Genomic DNA, 27,264 nt, shown 5'->3' on the forward strand with positions numbered 1-27,264 from the left:
TTTTTAAACTGTAGAATTAAAATTCTGAAGCAAAATCAAAATCAATTACATTGAATGACGAGATTAAATCTCAAACAAAATTATTTAATTAAATATTGTTTGGAAACAAAATCAAAATAAATCCCAAAACAGAATTATTTAATTAAATAAAACTAGTTAAGCGGTAGGAATAAATCCCGAAACAGAATTATTTGATTAAGTCTTCGTTTAGAAACAAAATCAAGATCGAATAAAATATGTTAATTGACGGGAATAAATCTCGAAACAGATTATTCAATTTAATTCTAATTTGGGAACAATAAAACAAAATCGAATAGAATCTGTTAAATGGCGGGAATAAATCCCGAAACAAATTATACAATTTAATTCTAATTTGGAAACCAAATTAAAATCGAATAAAATTTGTTAAACGGCGGGAATAAATCTCGAAACAGATATTATTTAATTTTAATTTCTCGTTTGGTATTAAAATCGAGAATGAAATAAAATTTGTTGAATAGTAGGAATAAATCTCAAACATATTTTATTTAATTTTAATACTGTTTCGGAAAAAATCAAAATGAAATAAAGTCTGTTGAAAGGCTAGAATAAATCTCAAAACAGATTTTATTTGATTTTAATATTCCTTTTGGAAATAAAATAAAAAATTTGAATAAAACCCGGTTGATCGGCAGGAATAAATCCCGAATCAAATTTTATTTACTTTTAATTTGGAAACAAAATCGAATAAAACTTATTAAATAACAGGAATAAATCTCAAACTTAATCAATCAATTGCCTTTTAAGGGGGTTCCCATATATATACACATCTCACACTTGGTATTTAACCAATGTGGGATGTAAGCTTTTACTTTTCCTCAACAAATATTTCTAAGTAGCTTACTTTGAGCATCAATTTCTCATTCATCACTCAACCATTTTGAGCATATGATATACCATTGTAAAGTTCTCATGGAGTAGAATATGAAACCATCATTGTATTATTCAACTCTCCACCTTTATTTATTGAGAGTATGCCTCAAAGTTCCTATAAATTACAATTTTTCCAACATCTACCACTTCTAAGTTTTCGAATCTTTGTTTGAGATGTGTCTCACTTTGTTAAGGCCTATTGTCATTTATGTCCAGTGAATTTCTTATCTTCTAATGGTAAATCCTTTTTTTTTTTTTTTTTGCTAACAGCCTAAAGGTAAATCTTCCTTCAGTATTCCTGCATGTTATCAAGAAGAAAATTTCTATTTTTTATGTGTTAATGACATGGAAAAAATTGCACAAAATTATTTTTTTAAAAAATTAGTTGCACAAAAATAAAAATATTAACTTATGAAAAAACTAAAATGATTAAAATTTGTAAAAAATATATATGTTTATTTATAATTTAAAAATTAATTATTTTAAGTAATTTAATTAAAATTAAATTAAGATGAAGAATATATTAAATATGGATGAGTGAATAATAATACTTTATTATTTTTAAAATTTAATGACGTGACACTATTTTATTGGTGCTTAAAACTATATTTTTAATCTCATCCTAATATAATTTATTCTAAAAAGAAAATATACCAAAAATAAAGTTAGAAACCAAACATGGCATTAGAAACCAAACATGGCACTTCGAAAATGCAAAGAGTAAATGTTGGGCTATTTATGGGAGGGTGGAATGAAGAAGAAAATGTTCATTTAATTGATTTAAAAACTGTACGTTTATTAAAAGTTTTGGTTTAAAATCGGTACTTTTCGACTTCTATGAGAGGTCTTAGGAATTTATTCTAGTTAGGAGTAGGTTGGAAATATTTTTAATGTACCTGGCTACATTAGAGCTTGAATGCACTATATATACCACCCCCTACACAACAAAGCAGCTCAGCTTCATTCTAGTAATAAGATCCCCTTCCAAAGCTATTAGCAGCTATCCATCGAAACTAGTAGTTCACCAAAGCATGGCTTCTGAACCAGGAATTCTCACTGACTGGCCATGGAAGCCTCTTGGAAGCTTTAAGGTAAGATGGTCTCTTTCCTTTTTTATATATTAATTTTCTCCCATATCGAGTCAATTCTCTCATGCATTTTCATTCATCTATGTTGTGTTGTTGGATGGGTATTTACAGTACATAATTCTGGCTCCTTGGATCACAGAGAGCATATACTCGATTATAGTTGGCGATGAAAAAGGGTGGGATGTTTTCAACCTTACGATACTCCCACTCATGTTATGGAGAATGTTGCACAGCCAGCTTTGGATTAGCCTTTCTCGTTATCGAACTGCCAAAGGCACCAACAGGATTGTGGACAAGGGTATCGAATTTGACCAAGTTGACAGGGAAAGGAACTGGTAATTAATATGCCCAAGTAACAAATAAAGCTAAATTTTGGTTTCCGAGAATTGATTAATTTTTAAAGTGGGTATACTTGTTTGGATTGGGGATGAACCATGAACATTGCAGGGATGATCAAATATTGTTCAATGCAATCATTTTTTACTTGGGCAACAAATACTTTCCAGGAGGTTCACACATACCTATATGGAGAACGGATGGTGTGATTATAACCATGCTGCTCCATGCCGGTCCAGTGGAGTTCCTTTACTACTGGTTTCATAGAGCTCTGCACCATCATTATCTTTACTCTCGCTACCATTCTCATCATCATTCCTCCATTGTCACTGAGCCTATTACTTGTAAGCAGCTTTGTCTGTGCTGTATCCACTTCTTAATTAATATTTTCCAAAACTGCTTCTCGAACTTAACGTTCAACATGATAGTGAAAAGCATAAATAGTAATGGTTTGTGTAGTGCTGTGTTGCTATTTTTGGGTTTCAGTACTGCTGGACACCCTCATATTGGGACCATATCAACCCTTTTTACGTTCTGAGATGAGATCAAGTGTTGTATAAATAAATATATAATATGAATATAGTAATTTGGTTTTGGGGGGGGGGGGGGGCAATTATATTTAGTAATAATGAGTGTTTGATTATATATAATATAGTTTTTGTTAAGAGAAAAGAAATAATCAAGAATGATAAGTGTGCGTTTTGCAGCTGTGATACATCCATTTGCAGAACACATAGTATACTTTGCACTGTTCGCAATACCAGTGTCGACAGTTGTGTTTACTGGAACTGGATCCATCATCGCCATTGCTGGCTACATCACTTACATCGACTTAATGAACAACATGGGGCATTGCAACTTTGAGCTCATCCCCAACTGGGTCTTCTCCATTTTCCCTCCTCTCAAGTACATAATGTATACTCCATCGTACGTTCTCTCTCTCCCTCTCTTCATAATCAATTTCATTATCTACCATTTAACTCTTTTGGGATCATGAAAATTACAAGCACGTGACACGGCGAGTAAATTGTTCCTTCTTAAGGAGATGCATTAACAAAAAAATGCTTAATATATATTTTGCCCCTAGTTTATCAACTTCTATTTAGTTTGTACCATTCTTTTTATCTAGTTGGTATCTAAATTTACTTTCTTTTATACAATATAATACCTTTGCATGAACATCATTAATTTGTGTTGATGTGGAACTTATAGCTAATTCGGTGGTGACATATAACAACCTCTTAAAATATCATGTGTCAAACATAAATAAAACATAAAAATATATAAATTTTAAAAAAATATATCAAAAAATTTAACATCAACAATGAAGAATGAGCCTGGAATCATTCTTGATGTTGAAAAATTTTATATTTTTATTAATAAATTAATAAATATTGTCTAAATTTATTTTGATATGAAAAATATTTTATATTTTTTATTAATTTATATCATTTTAAAATTTTTTATTTATATTTAATTAGTAATATTTTAAGAAATTATCATGTGTCACTATCGAATTGACTACTAATATCACATCAATACATATTAACAATGTTAGCCTGGAAATATCGAACTATGTGATGGAATAAAAGTTAGTATGAACTAGGTCCTAAAAAAATTAGGTACCAAGTAGGCACAAAATAGACAAGTTTAGGGGGTAAAATATATATTAACCTAAAAAAAACACGTGGTATTAATGGCAATAAAAAAGGTCTGGAAAAAGAAATGAGATCCTTTTAGTGGTCAAAATTTGCTATAGTCATATTAGGTGTACGAGAGGGATTTAGTCTCCACACTCTAATTTTAATCATTTTTAATCTTTGTATTTTTTGAATTTTAGATTTTTAGTCCTCACCTAACAGTACCGTTAAATTCATTAAGTTATATTCTATTATTTTCAAAACTTTATGTAACAAATATATTACCACATGTGTAATATCATATCACCTTATTATTTTCATATAATACTCACATAAAAACCACATCATTTTAGTTAATGGATTTATGACTACTATTTGAGCCATGACTAAAAGTCCAAAATCGAAAAATATAGATACTAAAATGATCAAATTGAATAATATAGATTAAATCTACAACTTACACATGGTACAAGATTAATAATGAAATTCACCTAATAGATTTAATTTAAATTTTATAATTAATACAATATATTATATTTTTATATTTTAAATTATACAATAATTTATTTACTTTTTAATTTTATTTCCGTATATCATATATTTCCTTTTTTTATTAACTTATGTTCCTATTTTTCCCAATCTTTCGTATAATTTTAAGTTAAAATAATTATCACAATAACTTCTACTATTAACCAAAATATTAATTTCCACCATTATGGTTTTACAAAGTTTAAATGATTTTTTATACTTAAAACACCTTTTAAAATTGCCAAAAATCCATTTAACATTGAATTTAATTTAAAATATTTTAAAGAAAAAATTATCATAAACATGAAAGCTAAAAAAACTATAACATACATATAAATTTATTAAAATATTTTTTACAAAAGATTTTAAGTTTAGTTAGATTTTAAGTTGACTTCTCATGGATGTGATTTTATTCCCTGACGAATTAAGAATCAAATTATTACAACGCAAACGAATTAAGAATTGGAACAATCCAATCTAAAATCAGCTAATTGGATTAACCCACACATATAATTACACATTGTGAGTCTCAAACTAAGGTTCAAAAGACCCGCAGCCTCTAGCTTTCCCAACTATACCAAGGCCTCACAAGAAATTATTGTATAAAACAATTACATAACATCAACATACCACTTTCATTTAAAAAAGCCACCTTAATTAAATCATGCTACATAATCACATTTATATAGAAAGTCTATTATTTATTAGACTATCATATGTGATAATTAAATAATACATGAAGTAACTGGTTCATGCAAACCTTTTTCTTAAACTGACAACTTATTTTAAAGCAAAACATATATAATTTAACAACTCTTAAATGTCTACTTATGATTTGACATACATAAAAATAATGTTAAATTTTTGGGCAGGTTTCACTCGTTGCACCACACACAGTTCAGGAACAACTATTCATTGTTTATGCCAATCTATGATTATATCTATGGCACAGTGGACAAATCTTTGGATACCTTGTATGAAATTTCACTCCAAAGAAAAGAGGAAACGCCCAACGTGGTGCATCTAATGCACCTAACCACACCTGAGTCGATCTATCATCTCCGCGTTGGATTTGCCTACTTGGCCTCTAAACCATACTCATCAGCTTGGTACTTGTGGTTGCTCTGGCCTGTTACATTGTGGTTCATGATGCTTACCAGGATTTATCGTCGCACTTTTGTTGTTGAAAGGAACCGATTCCGTCAACTTAGATTACAGACATGGGCCATACCCAATTTCAGAGAACAGGTAAGGAAGCTTTATTAGTGCAGCAGTGAGTTGGTGCAACCAAATACTAAAAATGAATACATGCATACATGCATAGTCTTAGTAGTTAACAGTGTTGCAATTAATTTTCAGTACCACTTGAAATGGCAAAAGGAATCCATCAATAACATGATTGAGGAAGCCGTATTAGAGGCTGAGGAAAAAGGAACTAGTGTGTTGAGTCTAGGCCTCATGAATCAGGCAAGTTTTTCACCCTCTTCCCACAAATCAATCACCATTGCGGGAAAATTACATTAAAAATGTTTTTTAAAAGAAAAGGTAAAAATAATTTTTAACAGAAAATACGAAGTATGATGGTAAAATGAACACTATGTAGGGTAAAGAGCTAAACAGATATGGTGAGGTGTATGTGAAGAAACATCCCCAGCTTAAAGTGAAATTAGTGGATGGGAGCAGCTTGGCAGTTGCAGTTCTTCTAAATAGCATACCAAAGGGAACAACCCAAGTACTTCTTAGAGGCAACTTAACTAAAGTTGCTTTTGCAGTCGCCTTTTCCCTATGCCAAAAGGGTATTCAGGTACCATCCCATCCCATTGCTTACTCATTAATTAGATAGCCACATAAATAAGCAGTGCCTAGCTTGCCAAATTCTCAACTGTCTAACTTTTTCTAAGGAAATTTGAAGCTCTAACTGCTTATTGCATTGTTTTCGTAATCATTTTCCTCTTTTATGATATCATAATCTTTAATTTTAATTCATTGTAGGTCACTGTATTGCGTGAGGATGAATATGAGAAGCTTGATAAATCACTAGGCACCAAGTCTGAGGGTAAATTGGTTATCTCAAAGAGTTATAGCTCTTGCAAGGTAATTAAGTCTCATGCCTCAAACCTAGGCCTTTCCAAATAAAAATAGTTGAAATGGCTAACAAGTGATGATGAATTATTTATATGTTGCAGGTATGGTTAGTGGGAGATGACTTGACCGAAGAAGAGCAAAGAAAGGCAAATAAAGGAACACTATTTATTCCCTTTTCGCAATTTCCACTGAAAAATTTGCGCAAAGACTGCTTCTATCACACAACACCAGCAATGCAGGCTCCGAAGGCCCTTGAGAATGTGGATTCTTGCGAGGTTGGCCTTGAAACTTACTCCATATGTCCCGTTATCTCTAAAATTAATTAAAAGTTTCAAAATCTTTTGTTCTACTCTGCTAAAATATATGTCCTAAAGAGTAACAACATGAATGCATGTAGCAGAATTGGTTGCCAAGGAGAGTGATGAGCGTATGGCGCATAGCTGGGATATTGCATGCTCTGGAAGGATGGGAGGAGCATGAATGTGGTTACACCATCTCTAACATTGACAAAGTTTGGGAAGCATGCCTCAAGCACGGATTTCAGCCTCTGACGGTCCCAACTCAATCAAAATCCTAGAACACATTTGGCAATTTATCTATCTACTTGGTGCTATATTTTCTATGTATAAGCAATTTACCTATACTATTATCCTTAGGACTCATCATGCGAGTCTCTAGCGAGTTATAGGTTCCTCTACAATGCCTCCATAGTTCGTATTAGGAGATCTCAGAGTTAAAACTCTGCATATATCATCTATGAATTTCAAATTAACTACTAAATGAAACATCTAAATACCCTTTAAATATTTAAAATTAATAAAATTATGTTATCTAATTTTAGTTAAACTTAGATTAATTAATATTTCAAAATAGAGTTCACATTATATTAATTGACTTCAACATTAATAAATTTAAATATAAAATTTTGTTTAAATTATTTAAATTTAAATTAATAATTTTATCTATTTAAATATGTCATAAAATAAAATAATTCCATCTAATTAAAACATAATTTGTTAACTTACCATTAAAACATTAAGTTTTAAAGTTTTAAAATATTTTTATAAATTTTGTTGCAAGAAAGTTTTCTAACATAATTTATGGATAAAGTTTTACTAAATTAATGTATGAAAGAATAATTATATAATTTTAAAATTTTACGAAACCTATTCATATAAGTTGTGAAAGATATGTGACCTAAATTCTTGTTAAAATAAAATATAAGTGGCAAGATACGGGAATCAACGAGGGCGAAGGCCAATAAAAAAAATACAGGCTGCACAAATGAAATCCGTATAGAAGTATACTATCTCTATTTGATGTTGATTAGATAAGATGTTTTAATCTTCCTGCATTACTCCTATTTGACATTGACTAGAATACGGTTTTACAAACCTATAAATAGACGTAGTCATCTCTCCTCTTGTATCATTCGAATTCGACATAGTAAATTTTCTTCTCCTCTACCTGTGGTTTTTTCCCGAAAGGGTTTCTACGTAAAATTTATGTGTTCTATTTTTCATTCTTTCTTTACGATACATTGACATTATCGACATTCTATTATCACATAGATGATAAGATTTTTTTTTCTTACATGTAACTTAATGAACACAATTCAGTTTACTCACAATTTTTGCACTAAAAAACACAATTCCTAATCGGACAAATAAATGTGCTCTATAGTTTATACCTTTTAACCTAAACAAGTCGTTAGACATATATGCACAAGAGGCTTGTTCTAGAACGCCCTAAAATTTTCAATTTCGAATTTCATGTTGAATCGAGATAAATTCAATTAATTTTTTTGAATATTTTATTGTAATGATGTGGTTTTTAACAGTATCAGAAAATTCGATTTAGGACAAGTTTATTGAATAGAATTAGTAGATAATTAAATTAAAATAATTACATGTCAAAAACGCATCGGAAAGGTCAAATGAGTGAATGTAATTGAACTGAATTGGTTAATAAAAATAGCATAAGGACTAAATTGATTAATGACTAAAGTGAAAGGAAAGAGATTTTAAATTCATAAGTTCCTTAAATAGAAATTAAAAAGGTTAATTAGCAATTAAACCATTTTAATTTCATGTTAGTGCTTAACTAAGTGGAGTGTCATCATTTTCCACTAAGTGAATATTAAGTTAATTTAATCATTTGATTAGTGACTTAATTAACTTAATTAACTTGTTAATTACCCCTCTCTCTATATATACATATAAATGCTTTGATAGCGGGAGGGAGAAAAATATGAAGCTCATTCGTTCCCTCTTTCACCATCCATTAAATAAAGAAAAAAAAATTCATTTCATTTCCTCCATTGTGGTAGTTGCAATTAGAAGGATAGGTGAGCTGTTTTCTTTAATTTTAAAAAAATTGTTGATTAATAATGTTAGATTTTAGAAGCCCGTATCATAAATCTATGAAATTAATAAGCTTTGAGTTAGGTTTTCATTGTTAGAAAATTTCAAATTTTGATATAAATAGCTTGAATACATGCAAGGATTTAGTTAAGTGATGGAAAATATGTTAGATATTTAATAGGAATTAAAGAATTTAGTTTGAATCAATTGATAAATAATCGATTGCTAAGGACTAAATTGTAGGAGGTCCCTGTACTATATGTATTAAGTCGGATTTAATTTCGATTAGGTAAATTGTGAAAAACGAGTGTTTCAGATATTTGGGTATATAGAGACTAAATCGAATAAAATGATTTCATGTATATTATGTATTGATTTGTATTTGAACTGTGTGATTAATTGATTTTTTTTATCAAAACTTACCTCGCATAGCTAAAGAGGATGTCAAGATGTCGAAAAACAAAAGGAAAGGCAAAATCGTAGACAAATAGCTAATATGGTTTGTGTTCTTATAATTCGAGTTCGTTAAATATCTAAATGTATTTGTTTGACTTGTTAAGTGATCAGAAATAGCAAACTATCAACATAATTATGGAAATTAATAATGAAAGGTACATATACCTGAGTAAGTGATTTGTGATTGTTGATATGTGATTCGTATGCACAGATGCTTGTTTGATGATATATGGCCTTTGTCATGTTAACGTCGTTGGATAGAGTCACAGGTATAGTTGGCATGTCATAGGGTCCATCTGATAGGTGGGAGTTTCAACACTTTACGCGTGTTATATTTAGCGTCTTGTACGTGTTACATTCAGCGCTATATGTGTGTTATAGTCACAGCCTCGTGCATGTTATATTAAGTGCTTTATGCATGTTGTGTTGGTTATGCCTGACTAGCACTTCGGTGTGTATACTGGTGTGCGTTGGTGGATTGATCCGTGTATCTGTCCTTTAATCTGAGTCAGTTTATAAGAGCCAAATAAACTAATTGAATGTGATTTGTAATAAGATACTTGAATTTGATAATAAGGATTAAAAATGTAACACTACTTATTATATATATGTGAAACTAAAATGAGATAAAAATGTTTATGTCGAAACCATTTTTTGAAAAAAAACAAAAATTCTAGTTGCAGACTTTAAAAACAAAAATTGGAGTCACCACCGATCCTTTATTGAGGTGTGATCAGCTCACCTTGAAAACAATTTTGGTCTGCGAAATTTGGGAAAACATGTTCGGGAGTCAGTTACGCACGAGGAAGGATTGGCACCCTCGTAACGCCCAAAACTGGCACCGAATCGATTGTTTAATGCCTTAGTGTAAGAAGTTTGAAAATATTTTAAAATACGATCATTGTATTTAAAAACTTGTATAAATCAAATTATATGTTAGAACCCTCTCATCCAGAGAAAAAAAAAAGGTCATACCCAATGCGTTAGGGCATGATATTTCATATTCTCAAGAATGAGCTTGTCCAAAAAACTTAAGCGATAAAATTTAAAAGGATATTCAATTATTTAAGTCAGATGAAGAAATCGAGACCCAATACGTTAGGGTACAATTTCTCAGAATCCCAAAACATTGAATATTACCTTTATTCTTTTAGGAAAATCTTCATCTCGAGAAAACAATATATTATACCCAATGCGTTCAGACATAACATGTTGAATTCCCGAAATGACTTTTATTTATACGTTTTGAAAAAAAGTATTCTCGATTATTTAGGGTTAATTAGGAAAATTGGAACCCAATACGTTAGGGCTCAATCTTCTCAAAAATCCCAAATATCGAATATTACAATCTTGAAAGCCTTTGAACAAAAATGGTTTTAATGCTTTAGCGAAATCAAACATATTTTCTTTAAAAGTATGATAAAGCGTTAATATGCAACAAGAAGCAAATACTTTAATAAGAATTATAAATGTATATATATAAGTATAATATATAAATGAATTTTGAAAATATGTATATGCATATATTAAAACACGTGTATAAGTATATATATATATATAAAAAGCATGAAATACAAAAAAAACTTATAATAATTCTAAAAAAGGTACGTATATACATATTATAAGAATGTATGCATGTACATATATGTACGTTTTAAAAAAATATATGTATATATATTCGTGAGGAAAAAAATGTATATAGATATGTATATAAATTGCAAATTATAAAAAAATATGAATATGTATGTATACATTAAATAAGTTATATATAAAATATATATATATATATAAAAGTTTATGAAAATAAAATAATAAATATATATATATAAAATATGTACACGTGTTTACAAAAGTTTAAAATATATATATTATAAAAAATATGCGTGTGTATATGTATAATAATAATAATAGCTATTGAAATTAACTAATTTAATAGCAATAATAAAAAAATGACTAATTTTAAACTTAAAACAGAAATTTGGGATAAATTTGAAATAAATAAAATGTAATTGGCCCAAATAGAACACACAATTAACAGTAGAGGACCAAAAGGGAAATTAATCCCTCCCTCTAAAACACCGTGCAGCAATACGGATTAAATTGAAACAATTATAAAACATGTTGTAAAATTTAAGAGAAATAAAAAATAATTTAAAAACACTGTAAAAATAGGGGACCAGTTGCGCAAATAGACCATTGGAATAAAAAAACGCAAATCCATGGCATTTAAACGACACTGCTTTTCTTTAATATTAAAATCAAAAATTTCCTTTTAAAAAAACATTTCTATTTCATTTTCTTTAAAGAACAGAGGGGAGGGAGGAGGGAAATTCTCTGCTAAGGTTTTCTTTAACCCAAACCCCTAGCCGCCGCAACCACCTCAAGGGGTTTGAAGCCTCCCTCCAGCTCTAATTTGGGTAGAGCAAACGGGGCTCCGTCGTCTCCTCCACGCAGGTAAGTATACTTCTCTTTTTCCTTTTCTTCGCTTATGTATTTTAAGAAACAAGTAGGAAAATAAAAAAACAATAAAAAGAAAAAGAAAAACGGAGCAAATTAATCACCTTCAAAAAAAATATTTATTTTCCTTTTGTTTTCGTATTTCAGTATTTTTCAATACAACATTTGTCTCCCCCCCCAAAAAAAAACTTACAGATTTTATTTGGCTTTATAGCCGAAAATAAAAACTAACCCCCCTTTTACATTTTTCTTATTTTCTACTGTTTTTGCTATTCGTGGTTTGCAGGTCTACTGGATTAGGGTATGTGGGTTGTGCGAGGGCGACGTGCGCGACATACAGGGTTGTTGTGTGTTCGTGCGTAGAAACAGTTGCTGCGGCACTAAGGTTGGGAAGAAGGCCGCATAGGGTATCTGCTGATCTTTGAAAACTTGTGTTTTAGGCCACTCTGTGATTGGGCTAGGGTTAAGTCTAGGTGGGCTCGGGTGTAATTTGGGTTTTAGGTTAGGTTTAGTTTTAATTTGGTGTTTATGGTTTTATTATTTTTTTGATGTCTATTCATGTATGGGCCCGGGCAAAAATTGGGCATTACAGTTGCCCTTCTTTGCTCGTTGTTGTACAACGGGAATGGAGCAAAGACTTTAAAAATGACCAATTTTGTCTGGTCATGCTGGATCTTGGTGTTCCTCTTCTTCAAGTAGCCTCATTCCATCTTACTGCATCTTCAGAGGTATAAGACTTGGTCTTTGATCCACTCCACTGCAACGTCAGGGAGATAGGACTTTTACCTTGTAGCTTCTCAAGAAATAAAATTTGCTATCTTTAGTCTGCTCCACTGCAACTTCAGGAAGATAAGACTTGTAACTTCAACTAATTATGCTGCAACTTTAAAGATAAGTTTGATGCGATCTGCTCTTTGTAACTTCAGAGAGATAAGATCTGTGGCTTTAATCCGCTCCACTGCAACTTCAAGGAGATGGGATTGATTTATTTTGTCTGCTCCACTGCAACTTCAGGGAGATAAGACGGGATGCGATCTGCTCTCTGCAACTTCAGAGAGATAAGATCTAAAGTTTTAATCCGCTCCACTGCAACTTCAGGGAGATAGGATTGGTTTATTTTGTCTGCTCCACTGTAACTTCAGGGAGATAAGACTGGATGCGATCTGCTCTCTGCAACTTCAGAGAGATAAGATCTATCATTTTGATCCGCTCCACTGCAACTTCAGGGAGATAGGATTTATTATCTTCAGTCTACTTCTGCTACAACTTCAAGGAGATCAGACTTGTTATCCTCAATCTGCTCCACTGCAACTTCAGGGAGATAGGATTATTGGCCTCAATCTGCTCCGCTGCATCTTCAAGGAGATAAGATTCGCCATCTTCAATCTGTTTGACTGTAATGTCGGGGAAACAAGATTCGCCGTCGTAGCTTCAATATGTTCCACTACACTTCAAGGAAGTAAAATTCGCCGTTGTGTCTTCAATCTTTTTAATTGCAATGTCAAGGAAATTAGATTAGCCGTCGCAGCTTCAATCTGCTCTACTGCACCGCTAAGGAAGTAAGATTCGCCGTTGTGGCTTCAACCTTTTTAATCACAATGTCGGGGAAACCAGATCCACCATCGTGGCTTCAATCTGTTTCTACTACACTGCCGAGGAAGTAAGATTCGCCATTGTGGCTTCAATCTTTTTAATTGCAATATCGGGGAAACCAGATCCGCCGTCGTGACTTCAATCTGTTCCACTACACCGCCAAGGAAGTAAGATTCGTCTTTGTGGCTTCAATCTTTTTAATTGTAATGCCAAAGAGATAGGATTCGCTGCCCACAGCTTTAATCCGCTCCACTTTAGGTAATCCAAGTATTAACGCCAGGGAGATAAGATTACCGTCGTGGCTTCAATCTGCTCTGCTGCAACGCCAGGGAAGTAAGATTCAACGTTATGGCTTCAATCTATTCCATTGCAACGTCAAGGCGATAAAACTGGTGTCTTCGATCAGCTTCGCTGCCAGTACAGGAAGGCAAAATCTGTTATTTAAAACTTACTCCACTACTGCTCAGGGAAACAAGGCTGGTATCTTCGATCTACTTCACTGCCAATACAGGAAGACAAGATCTGCTATCTTCAACCTACTCCATTGCTGCTCAGGGAGATAAGGCTGGGGTCTTCAATCTACTTCGCTGCCAATACAGGAAGAAAAGATTTGCCATTTTCAAACTACTCCAATGCTGCTCAATGAGATAAAGTTGAGGTTTCACCGGTTTGTTCTCTGGGGAACATGACCTGTATAATTCAATTGATGAACCTAATTATGCCTAGTGATTAGGATGTCATGATCAAAATGAATCAAATGCTCATAACTAGACGTGTATGAATGACATTTGAATGAATGTAGAATATCATTTTTTCGAGAATAATCCCGCTTAGGTTGTCATTACTCAAAGTTTATCAAGATTTTATCACTGGCGTGCTACAACGCCTTCTTGCTCGGCTAGCATCTCAAAAAGATACTTAATCAAATTGCCCCCCACGGTGAACTTCAAAGTTCAATCCACTGGGATGCAACATTTGTACCATCTTTCTCCCGTTGTAACCCAAGGGTAGAAAAAATTGGCTTTTTCTCAATCTTCTCCTATCATCATTCAAGGATACAGAATGTGAAGCTCTTTGGTCTTTTACCCCATTCCCAAGGTGTCATACCAAATGCTTATGCACAAATGAAGAATTTTTTTTCTCCACGGAAACATCTTCTTATTACTTGATGAACATCGCTTGCCCGTCTATTGAAGCCTTATCACCAACACGACATCTCGTCATTTTGTTCAGTCAATGTTTTTGACAACAAAATCCAAAGAGAAAGTCTTAATTTAGACTCTTCTTTCTCAGATTTCCAACTTTTAAACTTGGTATATTCTAAACAATAGTCATGTTTTGGGTTACCGTATTATTTAGAAACTTCTAAAGTAATATGCAAAACTTCCCTTGTGAAAGTTTTATTAGTCCATTAATTATTATTCTAATGCAACACAATTGATCTTAGGTCTCAAGACAAGTGGTCTTTGTCTTAAGAGAGAGTTACATCAAAGATGAATAGATATTGCCCTGCTCCGGGTCTCTAGACAAAAACCCCTTATCTTGAGACATCCAAAATCGAAGCAAAAATAAGAAAACAAGGAAGGTTGATCTCGAGACCTAGTCTCGAGACATAAAGGACCTTGCCTCGATATGCACTCTTTTGTGTCTCGAGACAAGTAAACATTGAAGCTAAAATTTCTAAAATAATTTATGACTTGTCTCGAGACATAACCTGGAACTTTGACAAGTGAGTTTGGATTTGTGTCCTAACTCCGATTTTGACTTAGCATGACCCGATAATAAGATGAAATAAGATCTTAAACCTTATAAATGCATATGAATGATTTTGTTAAATGATTTATTTGTTATATATTGGTAAATGTGAATTAAATATGGTGAAATTATATTGAAATAGTCTAAGTTGCTTTGACAACGTAATGTGATGTTACATACTCGAATCTGACGACCAGGTCGGGTGTAGGTTGTCACATTTATAGATCATGGGCTTATAATATTGGTAAGATAAAATATTTTAGAAATTTCAGATGAAAGAATAAAATTTAGATTTTTAGTTTTTTTTTTTTATAGATCATGGACTTATTTGAATTTTTTTTGTTAAATTTTAATAGTAAATTGAATTTTGATTTTCTTTTTATAGATTAAATTGATTTTTAAGTTTTAATCGGGCACGTAACTAACTTCTTCTTCCTTTTTTTTTTTTTGAAAATTAGCATGAATAGTGCGTGTGTGTTGTGTTGACATGTATTAGCATTATTATTTAGTTTAATTATATAGGATTTTTATTAGAGTTTTTATATTAAGATAATACCAATTATATATGATTTTTATTAGAGTTTTTATATTAAGATAATACCGCTTCACTTAGATTTGGTAAATTATCATGATAATTACTTTAAATAGGGTCGTTTCTATTTTGATCATTCAAAATATTTTTATTAATTTGGTCACTCGAAAAAAAAATTGATCAACCATTAAATAGTAACAAAATACATGGCTGTGCATTTCATATTTTGGTCACTCTAAATAGGAGTCGCTTCTATTTCGGTCAATCTAAATTTAGGATAAATCATCCATTAATCACTCTAAATAGAAGTCGTTTCTATTTTGATCACTCAAAATAATACGTGGAAATGCACAGTTTAATAATCTTTTGTTACCATTTTAACGTTGAAGTGATAAAGTTAACAAAATAAAAATAATCAAAACAAGAACCATCCTTATTTAAGAAGGTTAACGAAAATGTTTACCTTAAAATAATTAGAAATAGAATATAAGTATAATTCCTTAGCCACCAAAGATCATAAGTTAATTGCCATCCATATTAAGTTGTTTTCTATCCATATTACCATCCAAAATAACTGCCACTTGGAACTTAAATTGGCCTTCAACACTTACCTCTGTAATGGCCCAAATTTGCCCAGCCCAAATCAGAAATAAATACACAAAAAATAAACCAATAAAAAAACAGTCCATTTTAAATGTCCATTTACACTGGGCTCAATACGACCCAAACTAAACACAACCCATTAAGCCCAGATTACAGACCCAATTAAACCTATGGCCCAAAACCCGACTCAGCCCAAATGGCCCACAACATAAACATTTCAGCAAACCTTAGGGCGCCGCTCCTGCCTCTACCCAGCCCCAGCGCCGCACGCCTCCTCGCGTGCCCACCACGCACGATGCCTCACACGAGCTGCGCCACGTCCCAGCTGGCCCTTGTACGCCCGTACACCTGCACACAACGAACGCAACAAAGCAGAAAAGGTAGAAAACGACAGCAAAAATAGCAGAAAATAAGAAAAAAAGAGGGATTCGAGGGAGGATTTTTTTTATTTTTGATTTTCTGTAATTTGGGGCTATAAAGGAGCCAATACAAACGTTGTAAGGGATACACATTTTAAGAAATAAAAAACAAAAGATCAAAAAAGAGTGATTCTAAAGGTAAAAATCTGAAATTTTGTCTTTTGTTTTTTCTCTTTTCATTTTTCTTTTTGATTCGTTTTTTATACATAAGCAAAGCAAATAAAAGAAAAAGAAGAGTTAGAACTCGTACCTGGCAGTGCAATCTTGGCTCTCTCTCCGTCGTCATCGGAGTCTGGGGCAAGGTTCGGGGAGTCTTCGAAGAAGGCGATGAACCGTCGTGCGGTGCAGAGGGAGAGAGTGCTTAGTTTTTTTTATTTTTTTTTTCTTTCAAATGGCAGATTAGGTTAGTTTAGGGGTTTTTTTATTTTTTAGGCAGATTATTAAAATGGCGCCGTATAGACTTATGGCCATACCCGATGACCCGACCCGAGCGTGGCCAGACCCGCGCGTTTTGGTCTTGGAGGGGACATTTGCGCCATCGGCCCTTCTGATTTGTTTAGGGGTTTCAATCTGATCTTTTTAATTTTCTAAATCGGTCCTGAATGTTTGGTGTGGTTTCACTTTGACCAGCGCAAAAACGACACGTTTTGAGGGAAGGGAGTATTTCCCATCTGACCCCCATGTTATTCGCGCGTTACACTCTGGTCCTCCGTTTCGCTTTATTTTTATTTTTTCCTTGTAATTTAGTCTTGATTTCAATGTAGTCCTTTTAATTGTTTTGTTTATAATTTATCAATCCCTTTAATATTTTTATGCTAATATTATTTTTACTTTTATATTATACTGTTATTTTATTTAAACTTTACTTATTAATCTATTTGATTACTTAGTATCCCATTATTTAGATTAAATACGGCTTTTCATATTATTCATTTTTTGCATATACATATTAGTTAATTTGAAAATTTGTTTCTTCCTCTGTTTATCTTTAATTGGTTTTTTAATTTCTCATATATATTACTTTAAACTTTTACATGATTATTTCAATTTTCTTTGTAAATTATTATGTTAAGTTGTTTTGTGCATTATTTTATTTTTATATTAATTATTTTAAAAATTATCCTATACTATCGGTTTTAAACCAATTTATATTAGTCATTTAAAACACATTGTCATGTACTATTTATTTACTTATTTAAATTGGTCTTGTATTTTTCAAAACCCTATCTTATTACATTCTTTGTTTATTTCAACCTCTTGTATATATGAATATATATTGTTATTTATGTTAAGATTATCATTTTGTATGTATGATTTGTTCAAATTAATACATATGTGTTTTATGCATTTAGGTTTTCTTTAAAATTTATTTGTATAGTATTTATTTCAATTCTATTTTGATTTATTCTAAACTTTCATATATGTGTATATATATCTCTATAAATTATTGATTTTAATTCATTATTTTTAAATATGATATTTACGTAGCTATTGCCCTTATAAATATGGTATTTTGCTTATTAATTGCTTATTGTTCGTTGGTGTACATTTCACTTTACGAATTATCAATACGCATTGTAAATTATTATTCTATAGCATTTTATTCGCTTAAAAGGTTATGTTTCATATCGTTTAAATACCAAAATCATTTTATACGAAAGTCTTTCAAGATAACGCAAATACTCGACATTTGGAATCTTCGAAAAAATTGAGCCCTAAAGTATTGGGTTCCAATTTCCTCGTTGAATCTAAATAATCGAAAATTTTCTTTAATCAAAACACATAAATAAGAAACTCATTCTCAGGAATTCGATACGTTGTGTCCTAGCGCATTGGATATGACATATTATTTTCTCGAGACGAGGATTCTTCTAACAAATAAAAATAAAGGCAATATTCAATATTTAGGAATTTTGTGAAATCAAACCCTAACTTACTGGGTTTTGATTTTCTCATTTGACCCAAATAATCGGATATCCTTCTCAAAACGCATAGGTTTTAAAAGTCAAGAGATAAATTTAATTTTGAGGATTTAAAATGTTGCACTCTAACTTACTGAGTGTGACGATTTATTTCTTTGAAATAAGTGAATCTCACCATCTAATTCATTTTATTCAAAATAAAAGGATCGTATTTTAAAATCTTTTCAAAATTTCGACATTAAGACATTAAACAATCGATTCGGTACCAATTTTGGGCGTTATGAGGGCACTAACCCTTCCTCGTGCGTAACCGACTCCCGGACCTATTTTCTCAAATCTCGCAGACCTAAAATTTTTAATGGTGAACCGATCACACCTTAATAAAAGATCGGTGGCAACTCCCATTTTATTTTCAAAGTAGATCCCCGTTTTTTCAAACTTAAAAAGTGGTTTCGACAACCTCAATTTTCTTTAATGTGCTACCACATGTTGCTATATATATTCTTTTTTTTACAAGCTTCAATTGTGATTTAACTTTTTTTTTATTTCGAGGTAATTGAATATAATTTTTTGGTTTTGTTTAGTCAATTTGAATAAGTAATTTAATTTTGAGATTCGAGTCGAATTAAATTGTACAATTCAAATAACTCAAATAGTATGTTTGTCTAAATATACTTTGGTCCTTATCAATTTCGAGAATGAACAACTTAAAAAATTCAAAAATTCAAAATAATTTTTAAATTTTCAAAATATTTATTGAAAATCCAAATTTTCATAATTATTAAAAAATTAAAAGGATTAAAAATATATAAATATAATAGATTATTCTCACTGAGTTAGGCTCCATAGACGTAGGAAAATAGAACTACATAAACAAATCTTGTTGTCTCCTATTCTGCCTTGCGCTATCGCAGTGCTTGCAGAAATGTTCACTTCCACAGCCACTTCTACTCATACTTTTCTTGTTACTTATTAGAAACTATTTTGAGTCAATAATTGGTATCAAAACCTACCACTTAACACATCTATTAGAGATTCCTAATATTGCTAACTACAAGCTATGGAAGGATCATCAACCTCATGTCTCCCGATGTTGGAATTTGGCTATTATACTTATTAGAAGGCTCACATGAAGGCTTATATCAAATCTATTGGTGAAAGGCCTGGCATTTGATCCTTTTAGGACGGGAGCCACCCATGATGGACATTGAAGATGGAAGAATGCCTAAATCCAAGGTTCAATGGACAATAAAAGAAGAACATCTTGCCAATGCTAATACTGAAGAATAGCATGTTACGAACGGTTCAATCTCTCACAAGTAAAGCCTAATAAATGAGTGCAAACTTACAAGGAAAAAAAACAATAGAAAGGAACTCAACAAACTAGTACAACACTCTCTAAAAACATGCATCTTCATATATGAACCAATTGCCCATTTATAGGCTCAATATGACAACCTTAAGTAAAGATAAATACTTCTTTAACACCAAAATAATCTTAGATAAATAATCTTCAAATCTTGTCTCATGATAAGGCTTGGTAATCTCCATAAAATCGACACATGTATCAGTTAAAGGATAAGCATAAGCCTTATCTAATAAAAGCATATTAATCTTCAATCTTCCATCAACCATTACATGTGATTCACGTAATTTTGAGATGAGATAAAATATTCCACGAACCCATTTGCTTATGACAAAACATATATACAAGTCTAAGTCAAAATGCCAACATCCTAAAATATTCAAGCTATCCCAAATGCTTATTTGAACAAATATTTAAACAACTATTTAAACACGTTGTGTTTAAACAGTTGTTTGAACATGCATTAAGTCATCAGTTTTGGATAGCTTTGGTCCTAATATTGGCCTACCAACATCGTTGGGATTTTTATCAAAATAATATAAAAATAAAATAATTTCCCAAAATACTAGAAGTTCAACATTATTTACTAAAATTGTACAATTTCTACTGTAGAAAATGATGTCGCCTATCTCAAAGCGATTCTAGCTCCAAAACTACTCAATCATTACTCAATAACTGTAAAATTTTAAATTATATATTTAAAAAGGGTGTTGCACTTTTGACAAACAATACAAAAAAATAAAACTGAAGGAAAAAATGGTTAGTGGGATGTTGTATGTCAAGTAGTTGACACCCCTTTAACAATTTTTTTTTTTGGTTAAATCAATTGGGTGTTAAATGTTATGTAGGTGACACCTATTAAAAAAAGTAAACTATATTAATTGCCATTAAAATTTATATAAAATTATATTTTAATCACTCAATTTTTAAAATTATATAATAGTCATTAATGTTATTAAATTGTTATATTTTTATCACTCGTTTATTAACTTCTATTAAAAATGTTGTACCTTAATTCAAAATATTAATAGTTAATTTGATTTTTGAGCTAAAGTTAAAAATTCATTTTGGTATTTTTTTAAATTTTCTTAACAATAACTGTAAAATTTTTTAAAAAATTAAAAATTAAAAATCATTTTAACATAGGCCATTAATGGTAGAAATTTTATGATTCTCAATAAAACAAGCAATGTTGCAAGCCTAGATTTTATTTCTTGAAAACTAGAGCAGCAACAATTGATCTAATAATAGAATCTAAATCTTGCATTGAAATATATTTTGCTAGGGCTTTTAGGGCTTTGAGAAAGAAAAAAAACAAAACAAAATTTACAAAACAAATTCCGAGTAAAACAACATTAAATTGTTAATGTGATTGAAGGTGTTCAATGGTGGAAAACAAATGGAATTTAGTTTAAAATTTTTAATATTTTTACATAATTAAAATTTGCAAGAAATGTTAGTTTAATTGTTTTTAAAGATTTTAAATTTTTCTTATAATTATTGTTAAGAAAAGTTTAAAAATATCAAAATAATTTTTAACTATAGCTCAGAGATCAAATTAGCAAAGTGCAATTATATTTTTTAACAAAAGTTAAATATCGAATGACAAAAATATAACAATTTGATAATATTAGTGATTATTATCTAATTTTTAAAAATTAAATGATTGTAATGTAGTTTTTGGATTGATTTCGCACGCTAATTAGACGACACAATTGGATAATATAGAAAACTAATTATTTTAATAAATAATTTTGAAAAATAATTTTTGATAAAAACCCCAACGTCATCGTTACTCGTCGGAATAATATCTCGACTAGCCTATATAATAAATGGGAATGGATGGAGATTCCTCTTCATATCCCATTTGTTTTGGGCCCCTGACGGTTGACATAGCCGAATTGAATGCTAAGGCGGATTCATATTGGTCCAAAAGACCCCTTTTATCTGGGCTACAATGTTCCTCCATAGTTCATATTAGACCTCCATCTAGCTTGTTGTGGAGGGCCTTGATGACTGTTGGAGTCTATTTTTGTTGAGTAAAGAGTTTTCAGGCCTGTAAGACGATGTGCGTGCGTTGCAGATATAAATATGGAGGAAATTTAATTAAAAATAGAAGAAAAGGAAAGGACAAAAGGATGTCAGCAGACAGGTTGAACAGTGCAGAGAGAGTGACATCCAATCCAGAACCTAGACAATATTGAATTGAATACAAGGTTTAAAGAATAGACACCCCACACCCACCACTTGAAAATATTGAATTGCCAATTTGCCTTTGCCCTGCACTCATATGATATCATATTGTATGAGATAGAAAGACGTGACATAAATAAACAAGCTAACAAACAAAACATGGGTTTTCATCATACCATTCCTAGACAAATTATACAGGGTAAAAGTAGGATGGAATTCCTCTATTAGAATTCAAATTATAATTTTGTTTGACTTAGTCTTCATATATTAGATTAAAGTGTAAATTAATTTTTTCTGTTTAAAATTTCATTCATATGTATTGTTAAAAATTAGTGTGGTTGGTGAAATAATTAAACAGTGACATGTGACGTGCCACGTATACATCGTGTTAACGTACATGAACCAATTTTTAAGAGCAGAAATATATGAAATTCTTAACAAAAAAACCATTTTTCTCTTCGATCTAATATTCAAAAACTAATTTACTAATTATAAAATGCAATTTGACTCCTAATACAAATACCTTCATAGTACTTTTACCAATTATGCAAATATAAAGAGAGATAAAGATATGCAGGCAGATACCAGTCCACATGTGTTATGTGACCGTCATCTCCCTGAGTCTATCTCCCTTCTCAGTGGCTTTTTTTTAGACTAATATGAAAAGAAAATTTATTTACCGAAATAATATGAATTGTGCATGGAAAGCCCAAATCAACATGACGACTAACAATTTGGGGTGACAATGATGCATTTTTTTTTTTGTCAGAATAAGACATGATCAGATCGTAAACCTAAATCGACATGTCAATTTGGTGTACCCATACATAATCCAAATATTATTGCAAAAGAAAAAGTGTAGAAGTAGAGAATAGAAATTTTCCCCTTTCTTTTCCTTGCACTTTCCCCACGCGAATCAAGGACCGGAATAAGTGTACGGTTTACTTCTACTGTTCATCTGCTTGATGGCAGTTCAACGAGAGTCAAGGTATTTTTCCCCTTAACAATTATGTAAGTATAAAATATATATATATATAATAGAAATAATAGAGATCAGATGGAGGTATAAATTTCAAGGTTTTAATGGGGTGAATTCAATAGTAGCTGATTTTGTAAAGCTAAAGCCCAAAGAGCTGTTGAATTGAAGTGCAGTAAGAGGGTTCACATATTATCCAGGTCAACATGGCTTTGCTGCTGAGCTTGTTCGAATTAGGAAGGGCAGTGTTGTATTTGGAAGAGCTCCAATTACCAATAACCTGCTTCTCTGGTTTGTGGTTCAAAATCGTTTTCCTATACTATCTTCTTTTTACAACATAAATATTAAGAATCTTGTGCAGTTAATAGTTATGTTACCTGCTTCTTTTCATTTAACTCAAGATTGCCCAATAAATCAGACATGGAAAGTGCAGGAAAAGAAAAGGGCGATTTTCTATGTAGATAATATTTAGAGTGTGCATAAAAATCTCAAATCAACGTATTAATTATTGATTGCCACAAATAGTTATCCGCAATGTCAATTTGAAATATTTCCATATTATTCTCGAAAACAAAGCCCTCATCGGCTCTTTAGTTTTAGTTTACACATATTGTCTTTCCAACAAGGCTTTCCCCTCTCCATATATTTCCACTCATTTTATAAAATCAAGATTCTTTTATTGGCTTATTTGTCGTCTTCTTCTTTAAGTTATTAGTATTGCTATTATTATTACATGATGCATTCCTCTAGCCCTCCAATTAATGTTGTTAAGTATTATTTTGTTGTTCAATGTTTCCTTCCTCAAATATTATATATATTCTCTCTTCACTGTGTGTTTGGATACGAACATTGTACAATTGTATATTATGGTAGTAAATATTATATATACGTGCATTTTTTTTAAACTGAAAGATGGAGATCCATGGAACGGCAGTTCTATTTGTATGCTAATTTTTGGCTCAAATATAAATCAATTAACATAGAAAACGAAATGTGTATCATATTATTATAGAATATAAAAGGTGTTTTAATTAATTTAAGTTTACATTATTCTTGACATAATAATTTATTTAACCTTGTAATTTTACACAAAAATAGTTATTTTAATCATTCATTTAATTCTTCATCCTTTTAATCATTGAACTTGAATTGTTTATCATATCACCTAAAATGGATGGAAAAACTAATGTCTATTAACTTTGTTGAAATGATATCCACGTGGCAATCCACATGTATGCTACGTTAGTAATTAACTAATTTTAAAAATTAAAATTATTTATTTATTAATATTTTTAATATTTTTTAAATAACTTTATTTTTTTTTGAATTTTTTCAATTTCAAAAAATTAATTAATTCCTTATGTGGTATCCACGTGGCAATCTACGTGTATGCCATGTTAGCAACGTTAACTTTTCCATCCATTTTTGGGTAATTTAACAAATAGTGCAAGCTTAAGGACCAAAAAAAGCAAATCAAAAGAACAATTTAAATGAATTTTTTGCAAAGTTGAATAGTCAAATAAGCCATTATGCCTAGATTTTAGCCATACAAATTTGTTGTTCACTAATCTTTCACTTCACTAGACTGTAGCCTCAATGAATGTGAAGAAGATATCGAAAGTTGGTTGATTTTGCTTTTTAGTTGAACATTTAAATGCAAATGGTCTTACTAACATGGTAAAAATTTGAGATGAATATAGAAATTGGTTACACAATTCAGAAACTTCATATATTTTCAGGGTCTTACCTAAAGAGTAATACACTATCAATCTAAAATATAAGATATGATTTAAGTTAAACGCACTCACCAAGTTACAACATCACTCCTATACATTATCTAGATCACTCTTCCCACCAAGAATCCCCCGCCCCCCCCCCCCAAAAAAAAGCTTACTTACAAATTGAATAGAAAGAACAATTTGTTTACAATGATTTTGCACTAAAATAAGTTCCTTACAACAAACAAAATAAGTACTCTCAATCTCGTTCATGAACTACCAACAACCTTCTCTTAAATAGACATATATTGGAGTGTCAAAATTACAATCAATGTGAACTTTGTTCACTTTGAATTTAGTTCAAGTAAATCTTCAATACGGAGTCAAATAATAAAGATCTTCTAGTAATAATCTTCTTAGGAAAACAGATATCTTCAATTAAGGAAACTTGATAACATTGGAAGTCCTCAAAGAGTGCTTGCTCAACTTGATTTTCTTCACATTTTACTTTAATAGACAACTACTAAAATCCTCAAAGATATGTTTTAAAGAGTCCAAAGTTTTTTGTTCAAAAAAATGGCAACACATATATGTCAAGTTACTTAGCAAGCCAAATCCAAGTTAAGTTGCATCTAGAGTTGCATTTGGACAGTGAAACTGCATTAACAATCTACCCCTTTGGCATTTTTGACCAAAACCAAAAAGTAATTAACCCTAACAAGATAAATGCGATCGAAAACGTAAACTCCCCTTTAATACAATCCAGACATCCATGTAAAGTAATGTGAAATTAACCAATAATACAAAAAGAATAGATATCATTAATAATTACAAACATAATATCATAGCAATAGTCAAAACCAATTTAAGTACATGTTTAACAAATCAAACCAAACAAAGAATAAAATCCAAAACACATTTCTCATCACCAGCAAAACAAATCATCAACTCATCAAAATTCACCACTCCTTACTCCCCTAACTCCCTAAATCTAAACTCATTCATATCCTTTCTTTGGTTCAAAAATGCAAAAACTTCAAAGATCACGAGTAAGTAAATCATGCATTATAATACAGAAAATGAGTATTTTTACCTATTTATAAGCTTCATTTGGCTCTCTAAATGCCATAGTTGTTTGTCAATATAGGCCAAGTCTTCATCAAATTCTCCATAAGTTTGGTCTTATGAATAACCCACCAAGTGGTGACCTAGTTGCAACTAAAACAAAAACTAGTACATGATTCTCATTATCCTATGAAACCACTCCAACATCAGTGTTTGCAATTACATGTTTCTCCCTCTTCCACTTATAAGAATACTTTAATTTAAGTACTAAATGCTCAATAATCTCATCCTCCTCCACTATATATTTATTTTATTGTAGCAAGATTTGATAAATAAGTGAAACAAAAGGTAGTATATGCATGGTATTCTTGCTCTATGTGTACTTCACAATTTCATAAATTAGTAAACCAAGATCAACAAGAATAAAGGAAACTACCTTATACAGTAATGCTACCATCCTCTTATTAACTACCATGCTCAGCTTGTTTGGTAGCTAAACTCCAGCAGCTATGGCCTATAATGCAACATATGTTGCCTCAAATTTTGAAGTCATACCCTTCATCCTAGGTAAATTGAACCTTGTTAGTGAGCTAAGAGGGTAGAAAGTTATTTTCCACATTGAAATTCCATCATCTTGACCATAATGATAAAAAAATTTGTTGATCATAACAAGACTAAATGTGAACCTTAGTTCTTCATTTTTCATTATTCTCTTGTACATAGTTTCTAGTGCTCAATAGTAAAACCCTTTTTCTTTAAGTTTTTATTGAGCCAAAATTTCCAAATAATTACCTTTTAGAGGTTATATTTGTTAACTTTACTTAACCAATTGTGAATTAGGAGTGTTTCTAGTTGAGCCACAAAAACTAAACAGGTTGTAGTTTAACCTTGGAAAATTAGAGGGAAAGGTTATATCTAATCATTAGCAAAAAAAGGGGGATTGTAAAGGTTATACATTTTTCTTAAAAGGTAACAATTCATAGTAGTGAATTGGGTAGTCATTAGTAGTGGAAATATAAGGTAGTGGAGGTAGGGAATTGGGGCAAAATCACTCTAAAATGACTATGCAAGCTTATCTACCCTATCTTATCTTTTAGAGAAGATATTTTAAAATCTCAATTCACCCTTTCTTTGTTGGATCTGGTGCCCTAAGTGTATTATTTTCGTCAATATACACTTGAAATTTTTTCAAACAAATTGATTAATAAAACAAAATCATTGATTACATTAATATACTTTGTATAATTGTCCTAATGT

General features: G+C 31.0%; 1 protein-coding gene and 1 long non-coding RNA gene across 3 annotated transcripts; one reads left to right on the plus strand and one right to left on the minus strand.

Annotated features, from left to right (window-relative positions):
- The first annotated feature begins 1,674 nt into the window (after nt 1–1,674).
- On the plus strand, nt 1,675–7,424 carry LOC105774362 (very-long-chain aldehyde decarbonylase CER1). Of its 2 annotated transcripts, none has more exons than XM_012596849.2 (10): nt 1,675–2,003; nt 2,112–2,335; nt 2,448–2,680; nt 3,044–3,263; nt 5,377–5,752; nt 5,864–5,971; nt 6,108–6,308; nt 6,497–6,598; nt 6,691–6,864; nt 6,990–7,424. In XM_012596849.2, the coding sequence occupies exons 1-10, from the start codon at nt 1,803–1,805 to the stop codon at nt 7,164–7,166; spliced, it is 2,016 nt and encodes a 671-aa protein (XP_012452303.1). In that variant the 5' UTR covers nt 1,675–1,802; the 3' UTR covers nt 7,167–7,424. The 2 variants fall into 2 exon arrangements, with proteins under 2 accessions (XP_012452303.1, XP_052488468.1); XM_052632508.1 differs by having other exon boundaries at nt 1,680–2,003; nt 2,140–2,335.
- An 8,986-nt stretch (nt 7,425–16,410) lies between these two features.
- Nucleotides 16,411–17,154, minus strand: LOC105774363 (uncharacterized). Its single transcript, XR_001127330.2, has 2 exons — nt 17,018–17,154; nt 16,411–16,696 (listed from the first exon to the last, which is right to left on the minus strand). It is a non-coding gene; the product is annotated as an uncharacterized LOC105774363 (long non-coding RNA).
- Nucleotides 17,155–27,264: the final 10,110 nt, after the last annotated feature.

Source organism: Gossypium raimondii, chromosome 6, assembly GCF_025698545.1.
Source record: "Gossypium raimondii isolate GPD5lz chromosome 6, ASM2569854v1, whole genome shotgun sequence".
NCBI lineage: Eukaryota > Viridiplantae > Streptophyta > Magnoliopsida > Malvales > Malvaceae > Gossypium > Gossypium raimondii.

Excerpts from the sequence above, each read along its gene's own strand:
- LOC105774362 (XM_012596849.2), top strand. The coding sequence starts at position 1,803 with ATGTACCTGGCTACATTAGAGCTTGAATGCACTATATATACCACCCCC. Across the intron at positions 2,336-2,447 it reads GTTGACAGGGAAAGGAACTG|GGATGATCAAATATTGTTCA; the intron begins GTAATTAATATG and ends TGAACATTGCAG. Across the intron at positions 6,865-6,989 it reads AGAATGTGGATTCTTGCGAG|AATTGGTTGCCAAGGAGAGT; the intron begins GTTGGCCTTGAA and ends TGCATGTAGCAG.